At 38.1% G+C, this 18,605-nt stretch overlaps 1 protein-coding gene across 5 annotated transcripts in view; it reads right to left on the bottom strand.

Annotated features, from left to right (window-relative positions):
- The window catches only part of PAPOLA (poly(A) polymerase alpha), a 43,761-nt gene extending 26,958 nt beyond the window's left edge, over positions 1 to 16,803 (bottom strand). For 4 of the 5 annotated variants that reach the window (XM_054400839.1, XM_054400841.1, XM_054400842.1 and 1 more), the window contains exons 1-6: positions 16,561 to 16,803; positions 5,909 to 6,079; positions 5,206 to 5,272; positions 4,144 to 4,225; positions 3,097 to 3,206; positions 1,566 to 1,619 (exon numbers count right to left, since the gene is read on the bottom strand). In XM_054400839.1, coding sequence (XP_054256814.1) covers positions 1,566 to 1,619; positions 3,097 to 3,206; positions 4,144 to 4,225; positions 5,206 to 5,272; positions 5,909 to 6,079; positions 16,561 to 16,568 — 492 coding nt within the window. In that variant the 5' untranslated portion in view covers positions 16,569 to 16,803. Of the gene's footprint in view, positions 1 to 1,565; positions 1,620 to 3,096; positions 3,207 to 4,143; positions 4,226 to 5,205; positions 5,273 to 5,908; positions 6,083 to 15,200; positions 15,269 to 16,560 lie in introns of those variants that run through there. The other variant, XM_054400838.1, reaches the window with a different exon arrangement.
- Positions 16,804 to 18,605: the final 1,802 nt, after the last annotated feature.

Below are 18,605 nucleotides of genomic sequence, written 5' to 3'. Positions count from 1 at the left end.
ACAGAGGGAATAACTTCTGACACCTTTTGCCTAGACTAGGAAAAGAAAAATTAAGAATCTTCTGATACTGGCATATGGGGCACAAAGAAAAACATCAAAATCATGGCCTAACAACACCTGCATACATAAAAAAGAGTGCTTATCATAAGTTAGTGCTCAAGATGAAATAGCTCTCATGTGCCATGAGCAACATGGGTTAAGTATCAGTCACAGCCCTAAGATACCAGGACCCATCACAAATTACTGTGTTGGAGCAAGATACTACTCCTCTTACAGGGATATAAAAGGATTATCAGCTATTTAGGCTTGCATTTTAAATTTCACTTTAAAAAAAGGTAGAGACAAGACTGGCTTGAACATAAATGATTAAGAAAAAAAGAATATATAGAAAAACCCAAACTAACCAGAAGATGCCTTAAGGCAAATTTCAGTATTTAGAATCAATACCAAAGCTATGTAAACAAACTAGAGATTCTCCTGGAAAGCGTTCCCAATACTCAACTGTACACAGAGAGCAATGAAACAGCTGACACAGGTGTGAAGTGACAGGTTAGCTTACTGCATAGTTTATCACATCTCTGTACATCTCTCTCAACTGGAGAAAATGTATCTCTGCCCAAGCCTCAACTGACACAAATGTCAGTGAAAATAAGTAAAGCTAAGGTTCATCTACCAAAGACTCAAAAATCAACAGTACCCTAACTAATGACCACAGTAATTGCAAAGCAGCTCTTCAAGTCACACCACGTGTCATAAGATCAGCATGGGAATTCCTGCCCACCAGTTAACAGCTAACATAAAACACCTACAAGTCTGATGAACTGTATGTATAAATAGTCATATGGGTTTGTCTTGTCACCAAAAACCAAAAAGATGGCAAGTTGAGTATCAAGCAGTCTGAGAAAGATTAAGAAACTATCTTCTGAAAGCAGTGTTTCTGTTTTCTCAGCAACTTCTTCCAAAACGATAAAAAACAAGTTAAGGAACTTTGTAACTCCAAGTCATCTGATCCACCAGACTAGAGACACCAAATCCATTGTTTTGGTCATCCATTTACAGACATCCAAAGAGATCAAGGCAATAGTAATACTGAGTTTGTTTTCAGCAAAACTCTTTTGAGAACTGATCAAAGATCACACAACTTCCTACAGTATAATGTATTAAAGTACATCTGAATTTAAGATTTGGACAGTTAATCATTAGCAGACAAACAATTACTGAAACCACATTATTTATCCATATATTTTCTATTAAATGTTAAGCCTTAATAATGCCAATACTGGTATTCTACAGGTCAATAAACTGATCAGTAAAAGTCAGTAGCAGTGCCTAAAAGAAAAGGACCGAGAGTTGTTTGACATGCAACCTTCAGTACATCAAGAAAATCTTGTTTCAGTCTTATAAAAGTTCAGAAATACAACTGAGGACTATTGCCAAGGACTTGGGTATGAACTTGGGAGAGTCACTTTAACATCATTCATATCAATGTATAATTACATAAGTTAGCAAGATTTTGAAGTATCTTAACCATATTCTACCAAAACAAAATAGAAGATGATCTTTACCTCTATTCCATCAAAACAAAGTTTAATAACTGGGACAAAAGCTTCTTCAACAGCCTGGGAGGAAAAAGATAAATTTTCAGTATAGACAAGAACATTTACAAGCAATAGTTAGTAGCTGTGAACAATCACAATGAAATGCTATTTATACAGATGTTTTTCTATCTTTACCTTGATTTTTGTCATCAATGTCTTTACCCAACACTGAAGATACAAGCATTAAATACTGACCTATTACATGCTGCAGCTGTCTATATGTTAATCGTAACCCAAGCTTATGGCAACCAGCTCTGAGGATGTTACCTCAAGGTCCATACAGCAGATGGTCGAGCACCCTTTACTGCTCACAGCATCTCTAAGAACACTAAGACCAACTTATGAGGATTCTTACTCTAAGAGGCCTCTTACTTCTATAGTTTCTGCAGCCAATATTTTAGGAGAAACAACAAGGAGACAATTGTAACTACACAGTCTGATTTCACCTAAAGTAGTTGTGAGTCACCAGTCTCCAGAGCTCAAGCATCTTTTCCAACAGCAGTCATTAAGGTACTTTGACAAACAGTATCCATAATGAAACTATGGAACTTGATGTCTACTGTGCAACCAGCTACAAAGATCACCTTCCTGAGCTAAGCATCTTAATTAAACACAGATATGCAGAACACTGCTTTCATAAAAGAGCACTATATACTTCCAAAAAACAGATGTTAGAATGTACACACTACCCTGGAAATTACCAACTAAAAGAGGCACAAAGCATAAGAAAGCTGCAGAGATAGTTCCATTTATTTTATGGGAGGAGGACTAAACCAAACAAAGTTTAAGACTTGTCAGCAGCTGTTAAAAAAAAATACAAACAAAAAAAACCCCACAAAACTGCAGCAGTGAACATTTACTCTGAGCCTATATTAAGTAAATTATAGCTTCCACCAGGTGACCTAGGGAGGCATATCACTTAGGCATAACAGAAAGAAAATACCATACACACGTGTGCCTTCCAACAAAGGAAAAGTTCCTCTTCGTGTGCTAAAAACCTCCCACAAGCATCTACTAATGACACACTAAAATGGTAACTTCAGCTTTCAAATGCACAGTTGACAGCCAATATAGAAAGTTCAGTTAATATCAACTATTGTAATTGTTTATATAAACAATTGAAATTATAAATTAATAAACTGAATGAAACTATAAAACCAGCAACATAATTGAAAACCTTCATTAAAAACACAACCTTGGTCCTGATCTTTAAGCAAACATACTTGCATCTGACTGCTACTAGAGAACAAGAACTTTTGCAATGCTAAACACATGCTAAAGTATCATTCCGTTTTCCCTATTTTAAAAGAGTGTCTTTAAGTGGGAACAGATAATATCTGGAAGAATCTATATCAGTTATTGCAATAGGCTTTACTGCAGGTTAACTACAAATGCACTGCACGTTTTAACAGTAAAGATACATCTTAATTAATACATCATCTTTCATTACTAACTTTTGAGCATCATTTTTGTTAGCTGCATCAGGCAATACACATACCCTCAGATCTTTTACTTCCTCTTGTTGTTTCAGTTTTTCATAAAACGACGTGAAAAAATCACTTCTTTCAACATGTCTTGGTGCAACACACAGGGCATCAATATCAGCACCTGAAATTGTTTATTGGCACAAGTTATTCATATCTGACACACATGAAAGTGCAGAATCGCAGAATGACAGGGATTAGAAAGGATCTCTGGAAATCACCTAGTCTGATCCCTCAACGAGGTTCACCTTAGAGCATGCTGCACAGGAACACATCAGGCAGCTTTTGAACAACTCCAGAGATGAAGAATCCACCCCATCTCTAGGCAGCCTGTTCTAGTGTTCTAACACTTCCTCAGGCTTTGATAGAATTGGCCCCGTCTTCCTTACAGGCACCCTTTCAGCATTTATAAGCTTCAGTAAGATCCCCCCCACGCTCAGTCTTCTCCAGGCTAAAATTCCCCATGTCCCTCAACTGATTTTGATTCAAAGCGCATCCTCACCTACTTTTATTCTGGAGACTGCGTATGTCATTAGAGACCTTAAATTCTTTACCTTAAGGTTCATGGACTTACAAGACAGGAAATAAAGTGAATATCTATTATTTCCCACAACCATTAATTTGGCATTGGAGAACTAAAAAAAAAAAATTAGAAGTGTGTGGACACTAAGCATACTGAATACATACATATATTCTTCTTTAAATTATGGAATATTTGTAATTTTGAAAGCACCATGAGAATCTGAGTACAGAACTTTCTCTATTTTTAAATATTTTCCAGCTTTTTTCCTGTTTCCAAACCCACAACAAAACCAAAATATATTTCTTGTAGTTACAATACAGACTGGAGATGGCTGACAAAAACACAAAACAAAACCAAAACACAACAACAAAAACTAACCAACCAAAAAACTCCCCCCCAAAAGAACAACAAAACAAGACAAATAAACCCCACCTCAAGACATCAAGTTTTAGTTACTTCAATGTGACATATACAGATACATCATCATGGTACAAAACGTGTCAGCTAAATATTTTTGCATTATAAAAGTAAATGTTACCTTTTGTATGAACCCCTAATCTATAGGATCCAAATGTAAAAATCTTTCCACCAACATTTTCTATTACAGACTGTGGAAGATTCTAAATGGAGCAAATAAAATTGGTTATTTTAGCATAACAAATTCTAACAACACACAATTTATTTTAAAACAATATATTCCACAGAATTTATGTTTAAGGTGTACTTGCTAGTGAAATAATAATCTTAGTCTTTAAAGAAAATGTAGAGGCACACTGTCCACTTGGGACCTATTTGTAGTATTTTAACTACATTACACATTATCCCCTCAAACTTGGTAATTGTTCCAGCAGCTCTACATTTCAGGTGCAACAGCTTTTAAAAAATATTATGGTTAGCACTTAATAATCATGCTTACATATTTTGCTTCACACTCAGGTATTTTAGAGTAACTTAGAAATTGATTATGGATTCAATTTAGAGCAACAGAAAAATACTATTTATACCCATATTACATTCTTCAGTTGAAAGTTTGGTTTGGGGAGAGATATTTATCTTTGTAAAGTTTTTCAGGTATATCTACTAAAGTTCCTAGATTTGTATCCTTAAAAAAACTCCAGAACCAACAGTACTGTGGGCAAAGACTACAACATGGCAAAGACACTACTATCAGAGTCCACAAAAGTAGCATTACGGGACTTAAATTAAAAAATATCATAAAACTGAGGAGTCTGTTTTAAGATCTAGCACTGGTTCCCAAAGCCAAACCATCAAAGTATATAATTAACATACTACTACACATAAATATTTTGACAAGAAGTCAAGCTATAGGGAGCAGAGAGAACAATTGAAAATTACTATTTCAACTACCATGACTTTTTCCAGCATTTATCAGTTTGTTTCTTCAACAAGGCTCTACTTTGAAGGGGTGATGCTATCTGGAAACAAAAGAAGCTACACAAATGTGGTATTTGTTTTACAATTTGAACACATTTGATCCCCAAATCTATGATTCATCCTATTTACACTGGGAACATATTCTGGAATTATCTTCCCTAAAGCAGTTCTAGCATGAGCGTTTTCATGTAAAATACATCCATACCTTGCTTTCGCTGATTTCTCGTATCCATTCCTTCACCAAGTTATTTAACTTGCCCAAAATTAGAATCCTATTGATAAAACAACAGAATCAGAAGCCATTAACTTAAAAAATACTATGTTTGATCTAAGAGCATCATACCACAGAAAGTCAATTACAGTAACATTGTAGATCTAATTACAGATGATCTTATACATATGCACTGAAACAAATACACTCTCAAAACATTCCTATGACTTTTCACTCCTTCCAAGATGGATCAAGTGATTGAAGCTCAGAAAAACAGCACGCATGTAAAGCCTACACATTTTTAGGTGTGTAACTTCTACTCACTTTTGAAATAAAATCTTAATTCATAAAACTCATGTACCTAAAAGAACAGTGAGAAGCAGAACTGAGAGCTAAACTCTAGAAAACATTAATAATAAGGATGGAAGTATAGGGACCAGTACAACAGACCAGTTATGGGGGAGGAGAGGAAATATGGAAGCCAGCCTCCAAAATTTAAAGGTAATTAACTCCTTTCTGTGTACTGAGGTATTTCCCTTAAGACGAGGAAAATTAAAAACAAAACAAACAACACAAGTGTAATATTCCACTATGCTTCTAAGCAAGCATTTAAAAGAACAGAAACATGCTTAGGTTTCAGAAGTCAACATATAAAGCTCAAGATAGAAGAAAAATCACTGCTAGCCTGGTTACTCACCTACGTTGCAGTTCTTCTTCCTCTTCAAACACACCATAAGGTTTTAGGGTTTCAATTAATTTCTGGGTAAGCATGCAGTCAAACTCCTTGGGGGCAGCTAAACTGATAGGTGAGGTAATGCCATAATGCTTCTGCAGTTGCTGTGTTTGTGATCCCTGGGTTGTAACGGGACTAATAAAGGCAATTAGATAACATTACTGACAGAAACAAAACAATGCAAAAATTATTTTCTTCTTATCAGAGCAGCAGATGAGACACATACTAAGAAAATAAAAAGTTAAACTCACTGTTAGCATTTACATTCCAGATCAACCTGTGTTACTAAGGACAGTAATAGAACTGCCTTTCTCCCAATTCTAAATACTGATTTACAGGGTTAGAAGGTGCTGTGAGTCATGATCCTTTACATGAGCTGACTTCATACAAAACATGCACCTAAGTAAGGAGGCATCATACAATTAGCTTTAAGCTGACTTCTCTGCTGGCTAGCATAACAGAACAATGTCAGCTCAATCTATATTGGCAATATTACATATAGACTTGCTTCATGAAGGGGGTGGTGGGAGAATATAAAACTTGTGCTAGACTTGACCTAGCACAAGTACTGAGGATGTAAGTAGTACTCACTCCACAACCCATATGTTTTCTTAATGTGACATTTTACTTCAAGTATTTCACTAAATAGAAAAGTCTAAAGTAAACCTAACCCACCACAAGGGTTAAATTTGCAAGCACATCATTCACTAGTAAACAGTCCAGTAATAAGTGCCCATAGCACTCTTGCCTTGCACTTTTCAAGGTACGTAGATAAGGAGCGTGACTTCATGCAAAAAGATGCTACTCTCAAGTCAATCCCCTGTATTTCAACATTGCAAGAAAGAAGACCATGCAAAGAACTTCAGGAGAAACACAAAAGCAAAGTTATCATAATATGATATGATAACCAACAGCAGCTTTCCCAGATGAGCATCCCAAGTGAAAAACTGCCATGCAGGGTTTTTTTTTAATAATGGGCATTTTTTTTGGTGATGTTCACATTTAAACCAGACATTTTCAGAACAGTTACTAGTCTGGAAGTTCAAGCTATGTTAGTTTTGATCATTATATTCTTCACAGTTAAAAAAAAAATCCACTACTTAAATCTGTATTTTAAAAGCTCTAAACGTTACTTGCAGCATTAAATATTAATTTTACATTGGTAACTTTCCTCTAAATGTTGAGTGTTTCTTTAATGTCAAATTGATTGTTTTTAAGCATAGTGAAAAATTTCTTTTCTGAAACCAACTTGTTACTTAATTTTTCATTACATTATGATCTCTCATCTAAAAAACACATTTCAGAAAACATGGCTATTTTATCAGCAGCTACTCAAAAAGCCTTCCCATCAATGAAAGCGAGTATTACCTGAAAGCTAAGGAAATGCTTCTATAAAAGCAGTACATTTGGATTATTTAAATTATATTATTACTAGATTAAGATTACTCCCTTTCAAAGTTTTGCTTAATACCATATGTATAACCAGTACTTTTAATTCCATTATTCATACTACTAGGGCAAAAGCTATATGATCAGTTTGGTCTCCTTCAAGTAAAATCTTAAAAAAAAAAAAAAAAAATCCTCCATGTCAAAAACTCAAGATGACAGCTTGTGTGAAAGTCCCATCTTTGGCAAGTAAAACATTCCCCTGTATGCTGCTGTATTATTTACAATCAATCAGTTTAAACTTCATATTTACACAAGTTATATGCTGTTTCTATCATACAAAATAAGAAACAAGTTTTCAGGCTAACTACGTATTATGTATAAAAAACCATTACAGTACAACTTCACTTTTACTTCCATAATCTGCTGTCATCATCTCCTCAGGATTTCATTCCACCTTTCCCTGAAGACCAGGTATGGGAATCATACCTAGGTATGGGAACCTAGGTACCATACATAGGTATGGGAATTTTGATGGGAATCATCAAAACCTAATATAATTTTCCACACATTAAACCCATTTAAAAACTATTCTAAGTACTACAATTTGTTTGAAATTAAGAATTCAGTCACAATGCAATTTTCTCATAAAGCAAGTTCTATCACATTTGCAAAAGGCAAAAAAAGGTGAAAAAGTACACTGAGAAAAGAGCTAAGAGGTATTAATCATCTAATGAAGAATTTGGTAGAAACTGGACAAATCATACAGACCTTAAGACTTTTGTGTAAATTAATTTTTTTTTTAAAAGCTGATGAGTTATATAAATCAGTCATTCAAATTAAGGACAAAGGAAGCCACTAAAAACGATTTTAATTTTTTTTTTTAAGGAATGGGGAAAAAAAAGGAAAAAAAAAGAAATTTAGGAACGCCAGCACAATTAGCAGCTTTAGCATCTTTGTTTCAACTTCAAGTAGTCAACCCCCCTGAATTTCTGAATAGATAAATATCATGAAAATTTTTACTTATGCCACAAAGCAAGTACTTAAATTTGACTACAATTTCTCCCATTTTGTCAACTGTTACTTTAAAAAAAAAAAAAAAAATTTCTTTTAAGATTTTTCAGTTTATTTGTACAGGTTTATGAAAGCAGTAATACAAAGCAATCAACATCTGAGTTGTATGTAACAATTTCCCAAAGGTCTGACTGTAATCTTCACCCATCCATACGTAGAAACTGTACTCAATTCAACAAACACTAGACTTCATTGAAAAATTTGGCAAAACATAGCCTGGCAGGTTTCAAAAGAAGGAGTCTAAGTCACTCATCACCCAGATTTTGTGAGGCAGGCTCGTGAACTTAGTAATACTGATGGAGCCCTCTGGCTTCCACCTGCATGCAAGGGCCATGCCTCACCAATTCACCAAGAACTAGTAACTTCAAGATAATCCATCACCTTGTCAGCAAAATTACAGCACATAAAAACTAACCAAACATCAAGTCAATTCTCTCATTTGTGTTCCAGCACAACCCTGGCAGTACAAAGTGCAGCTCTGCCTTTAAAAAAACATGTTGACCTGCATTTGGCTTGATATCAACCCTGAAGAAAAGGACTTGGGGGTGCTGGTGGATGACAAGCTCAACATGAGCCACCAGTTGTGTACTTCCAGCCCAGAAAGCCAATCATATCCTGGGCTGCATCAAGAGAAGCATAGCCAGCAGGCTGAAGGAAGTGATTCTCCCTCTCTACTCTGGTGTGACCCCACCTGGAGTACTGTATCCAGTTCTGGAGCCCTATTACAAGAAGGATATGGATGTGCTGGAAGGTGTCCAGAGAAAGGCCATGATCAGAGGGCTGAAGCTCCTCTCTTATGGAGACAGAGAGCTGGGCATGTTCAGTCTGAAGAAAGCTCTGAGGAGACCTTATTGTGACCTTCCAGGATCTGAAGAGGGCCTACAAGAAAGCTGGGGAGGGACTTTCCAGGGTGTTGGGTACTGACAGGACTAGGGGGAATGGGGCAAAACTAGAAATGGGTAGATTCAGATTGGATCTTAGAAAGTAGTTCTCCACCATGAGGGTGGTGACACTGGAACAGGTTGCCAAGGGAGGTTGCAGAAGCCCCATCCCTGGCAGTTTTTAAGGTCAGGCTGGATGCGGTTGAGCAACCTCATTTAGTGTGAGGTGTTCCTGCCTATGGCAGGGGGGTGGAACTAGGTGATCCTTGAGGTCCCTTCCAAGCCTGACAATTCTATGATTCTATGACTTAAACCAGTGTTACCTCCAGTCTCTAGAGGAACATGAGAGCATGGCTATAGAGCACAAAACCAGCTTAAAAACTGTCTTTTTAGTGACCAGTTTCAAACAGCCTATTAAATCGATCACCTGATATACATCTTTGGGAACTGTTATGCAGAAACAGAAGTTTTAGAGTTACTGCTTTTATATTCATGTTAGGTCAGCACAGGACCTAACTACACAAATGTTTTTGCCTGTGAAGGTTGAGGAGTTAGTAAAAACACTTTTACTGGAATGGTATGTAGCAGTTCTCAGCTCAGGTGCCTCCTACAAGATTTTATAATTCCAAAAAATGCAATGAAATTTACATTTTAACATGTACTAGTACTGAAGAAAATATTGGTCATTTCCAGCTAAAAGCATTTAAGTTGAAGTTCAACTATTTACACCTGATGAAGGTTAAGGCTATTCTAAGGTTTCTACAGCACATAAGATAGCAGAAAGCTGCTCTTGTAAAATGACAGAGAAAGATGGTATTTGGCAGGAAAATTTCTAAAGCTCATTGAAGGATGCAATAAACTAATGCTAGGTAAGCCACATTCATTCACTTAAGTGACAACCAGTCATGAAAGTTACTACAAAACAAAGTCATAAAGATGTACCCTCTCACCACCAGAAATAAGCATTAAGTGTCCATTTTTCTACTCTGATGTTGCATTTACATGTCACATTTTAAACAGAAAACACCATGAGCAATACTCCTGGACTTTTACTTTTTCCTAAGATCAGGAAAATCACACACTCTGCTCCAAAATGTTCTCTATTGGAAAGACACGGACATTCTGCTTTCTACCTGTTAAAAGTCATGATTTATGACTTTTGGAATCCTCTCAAGTATCCAATTTCTTCAAAGGGAAAGAACAAGTAAGAATTAATGGTAGCCTTTTACCCAAGAGGATCAAGGAAGTTAAGGCCTCAGGAGGGTGGGTGTCAACACCTTGATAGTATGTCATCTGCTAGTCACTGAAGTTAAGCATTAACAAAAATCAGCATTAAACAACAGCAGAAAGTCCCATTCCAGCTGTTCAGTCTTGACAAAAGCAAAGAGAATTTTGGCAGACCTTGTCAAGGTCTGGCACTCAACTGAAACCATGTTCAGAGCTTTTAATTTTTTGTTTGTTTTAGGAGTTTGTTTGTTTTTTAAAGAAAAAACATCAAGATAAAACTTTGAACTTTTTGGGGGTTATTTTTTTCTAGTCAACCACATATACATATGAAGATCTTGCTCTCACTCTCATATGAATATGAACTACCTGTCAACAGCACAAGTGTAAAATAAAGCTGCAGAAAACATAGAGTTAAATTTAATGTGCTATTGTTGTTGCTCTGGTTTGACCTGAGTTTTGAAAAATGTACGCTGACAGTTTAAATAATCGGCAAATTGGGTAACAGCTACAGTGGCTTAATTCTGAATGGTGTAATCCAGTATTTCATACTCAAATATGAATTAATCTCATCTCTCAGAGATCTACATTTTCCCTCATGTAAAAACACAGACACAAGGTTCTAGTGTGTACTAGGCTAAAACCAGTACAGCTAAATAACTTTTTTTCCCTTCAGAACTCAAAGTTTTGGTACACCTTTAAAATACTTCAAATGGATGTGCTACGCTGTTCTAAGGTAGAGAGGGGAAGATTGTGAGATGAGGGGAAAACTTCCAGACCCATCTTTTGAAGGTCAGGTTACACCCTGAAGACATATCCCACTTCAACTGAAAATACACATAAAGCAAATACAGGTGTATCTACATATATAACTAAGAGTTAGATACAATTTCTAAGCACTGTATAAATGTTTTCTTTTATAACTTTGGAACCATTCTCCATCCTCAGAAGCAACAAGAATCCTGCCACAAACTTCTTCAGACATGTTTTGTATTTAATGCTCCTCCTACTCTGACTTTAAAATTCCTGTCTTCATCTTCTTCACTCCTTGTATTCTTCCTCAGTTCTAAGGGTAATGCCTTAATGAAAAAAACACCACCAGTTGCAATCAGCACTGCATTATCTAAACATACTAGTGAAACTTGGCATGTTTCACAGAAATAACAGACCAAGAAGAACCAAAATATTAATAATAGATATACAATATTCAACAAATTATAACAGGTTGAATTCCATATGAGCTTAAAACATCTCTGAACCACCTTTAAATATATCTTGAACACTGAAGACCTAACCCTTCTAAATGTATGACAAGTGCATGCAAAAATCCTTTCCATCTTTTGGCCATCAAGACCTGCTTTTGCTGGGAGTCCTATGGTCCCTTTTATGTACCACTAAACCTCATCTGAGGATTAGGTTTGTCCAGACAGACATGCACAATAAGGCCAGAATTAACGAAGCAAGAAAAACAATGAGCTGTTAACTGCCTTAAAATAGTGCCAACAACCCACAAAACATTAACTTTAGACTTAACTTCAATAAGGACCTTTGGCTCATTTAGTCTTGTCTTCGGATACCAAGACAGGATAGACAAGCAATCTCAGTGTCGACCCTCTCTTCTCTGTCTTTACTGATTACTTCAGCAAAATTCAGCCTCTCTTATTTACTAATGCAAGACATTCAAGTCAGATTCCTGAAGCAATACTGGTCATCACAGCACCTAGTCAATTGATCGGGGCTAAATTAACGAAGTTCAAGCTCTATTATGTCTGATTTCAGAGGAAGCATTTTGAAGGGTTTTATATACTTGTTTTAAAGTCTCAAGGACTTTGTCTAATTTTCTTGTAGCCTCAAGGAGCAACTTTGGCAATTTCAGGCTAAAGTGTCTGACTTTATCTTAATTCCAACACTCCACATAAAAGTTCAGAAATCTAGACAGGAAATCTTAATGAAGCTTGTGCAAATGGGGTACCAGGGAGTACGTTTTATATGGTTAAGATACATATCTCCTTCCCAGACAAAAGCTTTAATATCTATCAGAAAACTGCTGGATTATTTAGACCATAAATTACATTTTGACTGCCAGTATGAGATGTTCAAGATACTCAAAAGAGATTTGAACATGGGTATTGAAGCAATGACAGGCAACACACCTGTGAAAGAGCCTCACCTAAGGCCAAAATAAACAAACCCCACACTGACACCCAAAACCAAACAAAACAAAAACGAACCCCCAAAAGATCGTGCATACACATTCTATTAACTTTTGACTCAATCCTAAGTACTCTCAGGCTCTTCCGTTTGTACATTAGAACAGCAAAGGCAGTGTGTACAAACACCCATCCACAACATTCTTACTAAGAGCAGTTTCAGAAGCCTCAAGTTTGAACAAAAGAAATTTCTACTCATCTCTGCAGGCAGCACTTGAACCAAAAATAAGGTTTATTGGTATTCTGGAGACAAGAAACACCAGAGGCGGCAATTTAAGAAATTCAATAAGATTGAATCAAAAAGATAACAGAAAACACCAAAATAAGAATTAGGAAACCAATGAAGTTTTTCGCTGCAACAGATTAATTTGCCTCGGTGGTAAAGTCTGCTTACCCCAAAATAACTGAGTTTCCAAGTTCTGGGTAGCATCTCCTCCATGTTAACATTGTCAGTCATGTTTGGAGTAACACTGGAAGTCCAAAAGCTATAGTAAACCCATGTATTTTCACTATCTGCTTCCTCTGTACTTAATCCTGCGTACAGATTTTTTCATTCATCACTTGAAATTAAGGGAATTATTCTAAAGTTAAGAATAATTTTAGAATAACAGTCCATAAAAAACAGAGCACTCTGTTCACAAACATACTGTTTATCCACTCACAATCAGTACAACCCATTTTAAATACAGTGTTGTACTTCTGGCATACAGGTTGACAGTTGCTAATTACAAGTCAAGAAAAAAATGACTCTGCATATTTAAAGCAAAGTTCAGTGAAAGAAAAAAAAACAACGAAAAGTTTTACTTCAGAAGCTAAAGTAAGCTTCACTGCCTTCAATAAAGCTGAAAAATAATTAACAACATTCCAAAATTCTTAACATGAAAATTACCAATATCATGTTAAAATTTATGGCACTTTTAAGTGTTCAGATACGATTCAATGAACTTTTCAACTTCTGGGTAAAATACGACAACAGTAACTTTTGCAGCAATTTCACCAAACACTGAAGTTCAGCATAGAAGCTGCAAGTGTAATAGTATCAATATCTTAACAAGAAACAGATTCATGCTGCTATTTTTGCTATCTTGAGGGTCAGAAAGGTCCAGATTACATAAAAAGACTGTATCAACTCACATAAACATAGCTGCCACTTCACTCACTGAGTCCGTTGCCTTTCTGAATAAAAACAAGCCCTAACTGCAACACATGAACAGCTTAATGTGCTTAATTTCTCTCCAGAATCTTACTTCAGGTAATGCAAAGGAATATTCTGCACTTAGTTTGCTAAAATATATCTTTGTAATAAATATTCACCTTTGTTTCTAATCAGCTTTTTTTAAATAATTGAAACTTAAGAGTTTTTCCCTTATGTGGCTGCTACATCTTCACACAAGATGTAAGTAAAAGTCACATAAACTACTGGAATAATGTAGAGATTTAGTTGTTTTTTTTTTTTTAATATTAAAAGGCTTTTATGAATGACAGCTACCAGCAGAACTCGAGTTTGCTCTTGTACTACTGATGTGCCTTGTACACAGAGAATTTGCTTTGGTTTATAGTTTTTTAACGTTCTGCTAAGAGAAATATACACACCCAGTGCAGTACTAATACTATACACCTTTTGATAAATCTGAACTAATGCTTTTCAAGTAAAGAGTGATGACAATCTCCAGCATATGGGAAATCAGCTCTGACTAGGCCTCTTAATTGTAAACACAGCCCCAAAAACCCAAACAAAAAATAATCACGTTTAAAGGAGTTCAGAAAGAAAGTAAAAATTCCCCCCATGCCAAAACCAAACAAAACCCAACCAACAACAACACTGCTTGTCATCTTGAAAGTTTGGCAGTGACATAAATTATCTCCCTCAGATTATCATCCAAAAGAGGAAAGAATCAACTGCAAAGAATTAAATGCAAAAGGAACTTCTTAAGACCACTTTTTCCCCCCACCAAAACTTAAGTCGGAAGTATCCTGTCTTAAACCCAAGAATTAACATTACTAGCACTGCAAATTACTAGTGTTACATTTGCTTTTAAGTCTTGCCTGAATAGTATCATCATTCAAAGCACACAAATGACAGAACAAACAAAATCTGAGGAACCTTTTCCTACCTAAACCTCCTGTATTAGTGAAGTTACCAAATAATGTTTATTTTGAAAATTGCAATATATTAGTGCAAATATGTTATTTAAGATTTTCTAGTTAAAGTATCCTAAGTACCTACATTAATAAAAATGCTCACATCATTCCAAACTCGTCAAAGTTGAAGATTGCTACTACTGCAACTCCTAAAGCAGCCTTAACTTTAAAATGTTATTAAGCATTTGGAAGTTATGTAGTCACAACTAAATAAACTAAGAATGAAAGTATGCAGAATAAACACCCTCCCATTTTCCTGAGGCAAAAAAGCTTAGCCAACTTCAAAGACGGTTTTTGGTATTTTTTTCATTGTTATAATGAACATGTGCAAAACTTATCTACAGACATTGCAGCCTCCTTATACACGCATCAAAGGCTACCTGGCACAACCATTTTATTTTCCGCATTCACACACTGTGTTTTTCCTGCCATAAATTCTTTTTTGTCCCATGCTATCTACCCCAGGACTAATTTAACAGTATTTTAGACTGACTAAAACAAGCACAATAGGCAAATACAGTTATTCTCCCCAAAGTTTATACATTTAAACAACCGTCAATAATCGCTAATAATAATAGTGGAGCAGTAATAAAAAAATCCCAATTTTTTTATATTTCTTTGTCAAACAAACCAACGAACCAACCCACTCTTAGCACATAACCATGTCTTAAAAGCCACCTGACCACCTACTCATGGCTGGTTCCCTGGACTTACAGTGAATAATAACATTATGTACTACGGAACTAAGGAGCTGGAATTTTTGTCGTCTCAACTCATAACCCTCAAAACGTCAGGGAGAAAAATAAAAGGAAGCGGGGGATGGGCGAAAGAAATCGGCTAAGAAATGCAGATGAAATTATGTTCTACTTCGTTATTGATGACTATCAGCTGAGTTGCAGCATGGCAGGTCTAAAGCATAAGGACTACTTTTCCAGCGAGAAAGACTCTCGGCAATCCAAAGACAAAATGGGGAGGGCGAGAGGGGTAGGAGAGCGGCGAGGGCCGCCGGCCGATGCTGCCGGCCGGGGGCGCTGCCTGCACCTGCGCCGACCTCCGCGGGCACTCCGCAGTGGCTCGGCACCCCGGAGCCACCGAGCACCGTGTGTGTTTTGTAAGGACATAAGGTTCAGTGCAGGTCGTCTGTTAAAAACCAGCGCCTGTGTCTCTCCTGCCCCCGGAAGAAGGGAAAACCGTTGGCGTGGCCACTGAGGAAAGGCTTTGTAGAAACTCTTAAGAATGAAAGCTTCATCTTTCGCGGCCGGGGCGAGCAAAGGATAAACATGCGGCACCCTGCCACTTCATATAGCTTGATTCAACAGTGGGTCGAAGTGAGCCACTGCAGACATCCGCCCCGTGGCCGCCAGGCCTCTCACGCTTGCCGTTATGAGGTCGTGAAGAAGACGACAACAAAAACAAAGCCACATCAGAATCTCTTTCGGGACTCACAGCGATGGGTGGGGGGACGAGACAGCAAGCAAGTAGCTCCTCACAGGCCGGGCGGAGAGCAGTGCTTCCACAGCCTCTCACACTGCGGCACCGGAAGAGGCCAGGACCAGAGAAGGAACAGACATGCGGGGGGGAAGGGCGAAAGCTAGCAGAAAGGGCCCGAGCGGATAAGGAGCACGGGGTGCTATGAAAAGAGCGCTAAGGGCCGGCAAAACACAGGCCTTTAAGACACTCCGCGAGCTTTCCAACTTACAACGGCATCGTCTCTCCGGCCCCTCCTCCTCCTCCTCCGCCGTCGCCGCCACCACCACCACCGCGTCGTCCCCTTCTCCCTCCTCTTCTTCTTTTTCTTCGTCCTCCCCCACCACTGCCGCCTCTGGGCCGGTCACTCGTCCCGCCAAGAAGCGGGAATCGTGACCATGGTACAGGCCGGCGTCAGGCCTTGGAGAGAGGAGAAAGCCTTTCGCTAGGCCCGGCCGCCGCCGCTTCACTTTCCTCTTCCCCTCCGGCCTTCTAACATGGCGCCCAGACGGTACCACAGCAACGTTCCAGACCGGGGGGTGGAGGGGGCTGACGCAGCAGCGCAGCCACCCCCGCACGCCGTGCACGCTAGCTAGCTCACGCAGGCTCTGGTGGCCCCGAGGCCGAAGGGCACCCTGGGGGCTGCAGTTCCGGCGGGACAGCAACCCGGCGTTTGAAAACAAAGCGCTAACGGCTGCGGGGCCGCGCCTGCGCGCGGCGCACACGGGTTCACGCCGAGTGCGGCTGGAGGCCGTCGTACTTTGGGGGAAAGATTCGGCGCAACTGCCGGTGTGCTGGGCATTGGGGGACTCCGAGCGAGGGAAATTGGGAACTTTAAGTTGCTATAGGAACTAAAGTGGCGAGACCGTCCTCACGTTACCCCTACAAACCGCCCCAAAAGTCTTGTAATCGGCCCGCTCCTGGCTGCTCCCCGTCCCAGAGGCCCTGGCGACGGTATCAGCGGCTAGCTGGCTACACGCGGGAAGTCCCGGGGAGCGAGGCGGCTGCGGCCGGCGGACCTCCGCTTCTAGGGTGGAAGGGGCCGCTGCCGCGCCGATAGCCCCAAGCAGGCACGGCGGGGTTTGTAATCGCTTCACACGGCCGAGCGCAACCTGCCTGGGTGCCCCGTTGTCCACCTGAGAAATCAAGGGTTTCGGTTAAAAAAGCGCCCGTTTATTTGTACGTACTTGCATTGGGCTGCTTGTGATTTTTATGCCTCACACAGGAAAAAGATCCTTTTCTAATAATTGTTTCTGAAAGCTCGGCCTGTAATAGACTGTGTAAGTTGAAGAAAATGGTAAAAAAAGAAACTTCAGAGATCAGCTCAAAACTTTATTGTTAGTAAAGCTTAGTATTACAGAACTATATGCAAAACCTTCCCTTGCTTTATCTCTTTAGTGTCCTATTTTCATCTTCTGAAAAAGTTTTCAAACATTTATCTAAAAGTACTTATTATTTGGTTTTCAACTCCCTTCCATGCTAAATGGTAACTTGGTCTGGCAGCATATAGAATGCGTTTTTTTCAAATATGTTTCTTCATTGACAGTACTTGTTTTACACCAAATATGCTATCAGTTCAGCTCAGTCAGCATAGATATTGACAGTTTCTGTCAATAGAAAAATAGAAAAAAGAAATGGTGGAAATTTTAGACTGGAATCTTCAAGACTATAAAAACACATTAAATGAGAAGGAGAATTACATGGGAACTATACTAATTTGTTTGATACCAAATGAAATGCAGGTTTTAAGGCTGCTAGGAAAGTCTTTAGTGCAGCACAAGAAGGCTATGTTGTGTGAATTTTTGCCTCTTGGTAGCTGGGAGGGGAAATAAGAGAGCTTGCTGCTTCTATTCAGTGAAAACAGTGGGGGGTTTGGTTTTGTGTTTTTTTTTCACTTGTTTGTTTTTAAGAAAATTTTTTCTTGGGCTAGCTGCCAACACCCACTATGGATCAGGACAAGAATATATTGCTTAAATAGAATATGTAACTGAAAAAAATACAGGAAGAAAATTTTGGAAAAAGAACAGTTTCTTAGGGCTCAGTTTCAGACAGGTATATGAAATACAGATATGTAAATGTATTCTTAATATATGCAGTAAAGGGGACTTTTGTAGAAAGAATTTTAAAACCGCAATACAACATAGTAATAAAGGATAAGAAAATTGTAGAATACATAATAAGCGTAAACAAAAATTCTGAAGCTAATTTATTTTAAATGTGTTAAGAATATTCCTCCTTTCTGTTTTGCAATTTCTGCAGCTGTTAGGATTTAACATC

This window comes from Indicator indicator, chromosome 4, assembly GCF_027791375.1.
Source record: "Indicator indicator isolate 239-I01 chromosome 4, UM_Iind_1.1, whole genome shotgun sequence".
In the NCBI taxonomy this organism is placed as follows: Eukaryota; Metazoa; Chordata; class Aves; order Piciformes; family Indicatoridae; genus Indicator; species Indicator indicator.
This window is presented reverse-complemented; position numbering and strand designations above follow the sequence as displayed.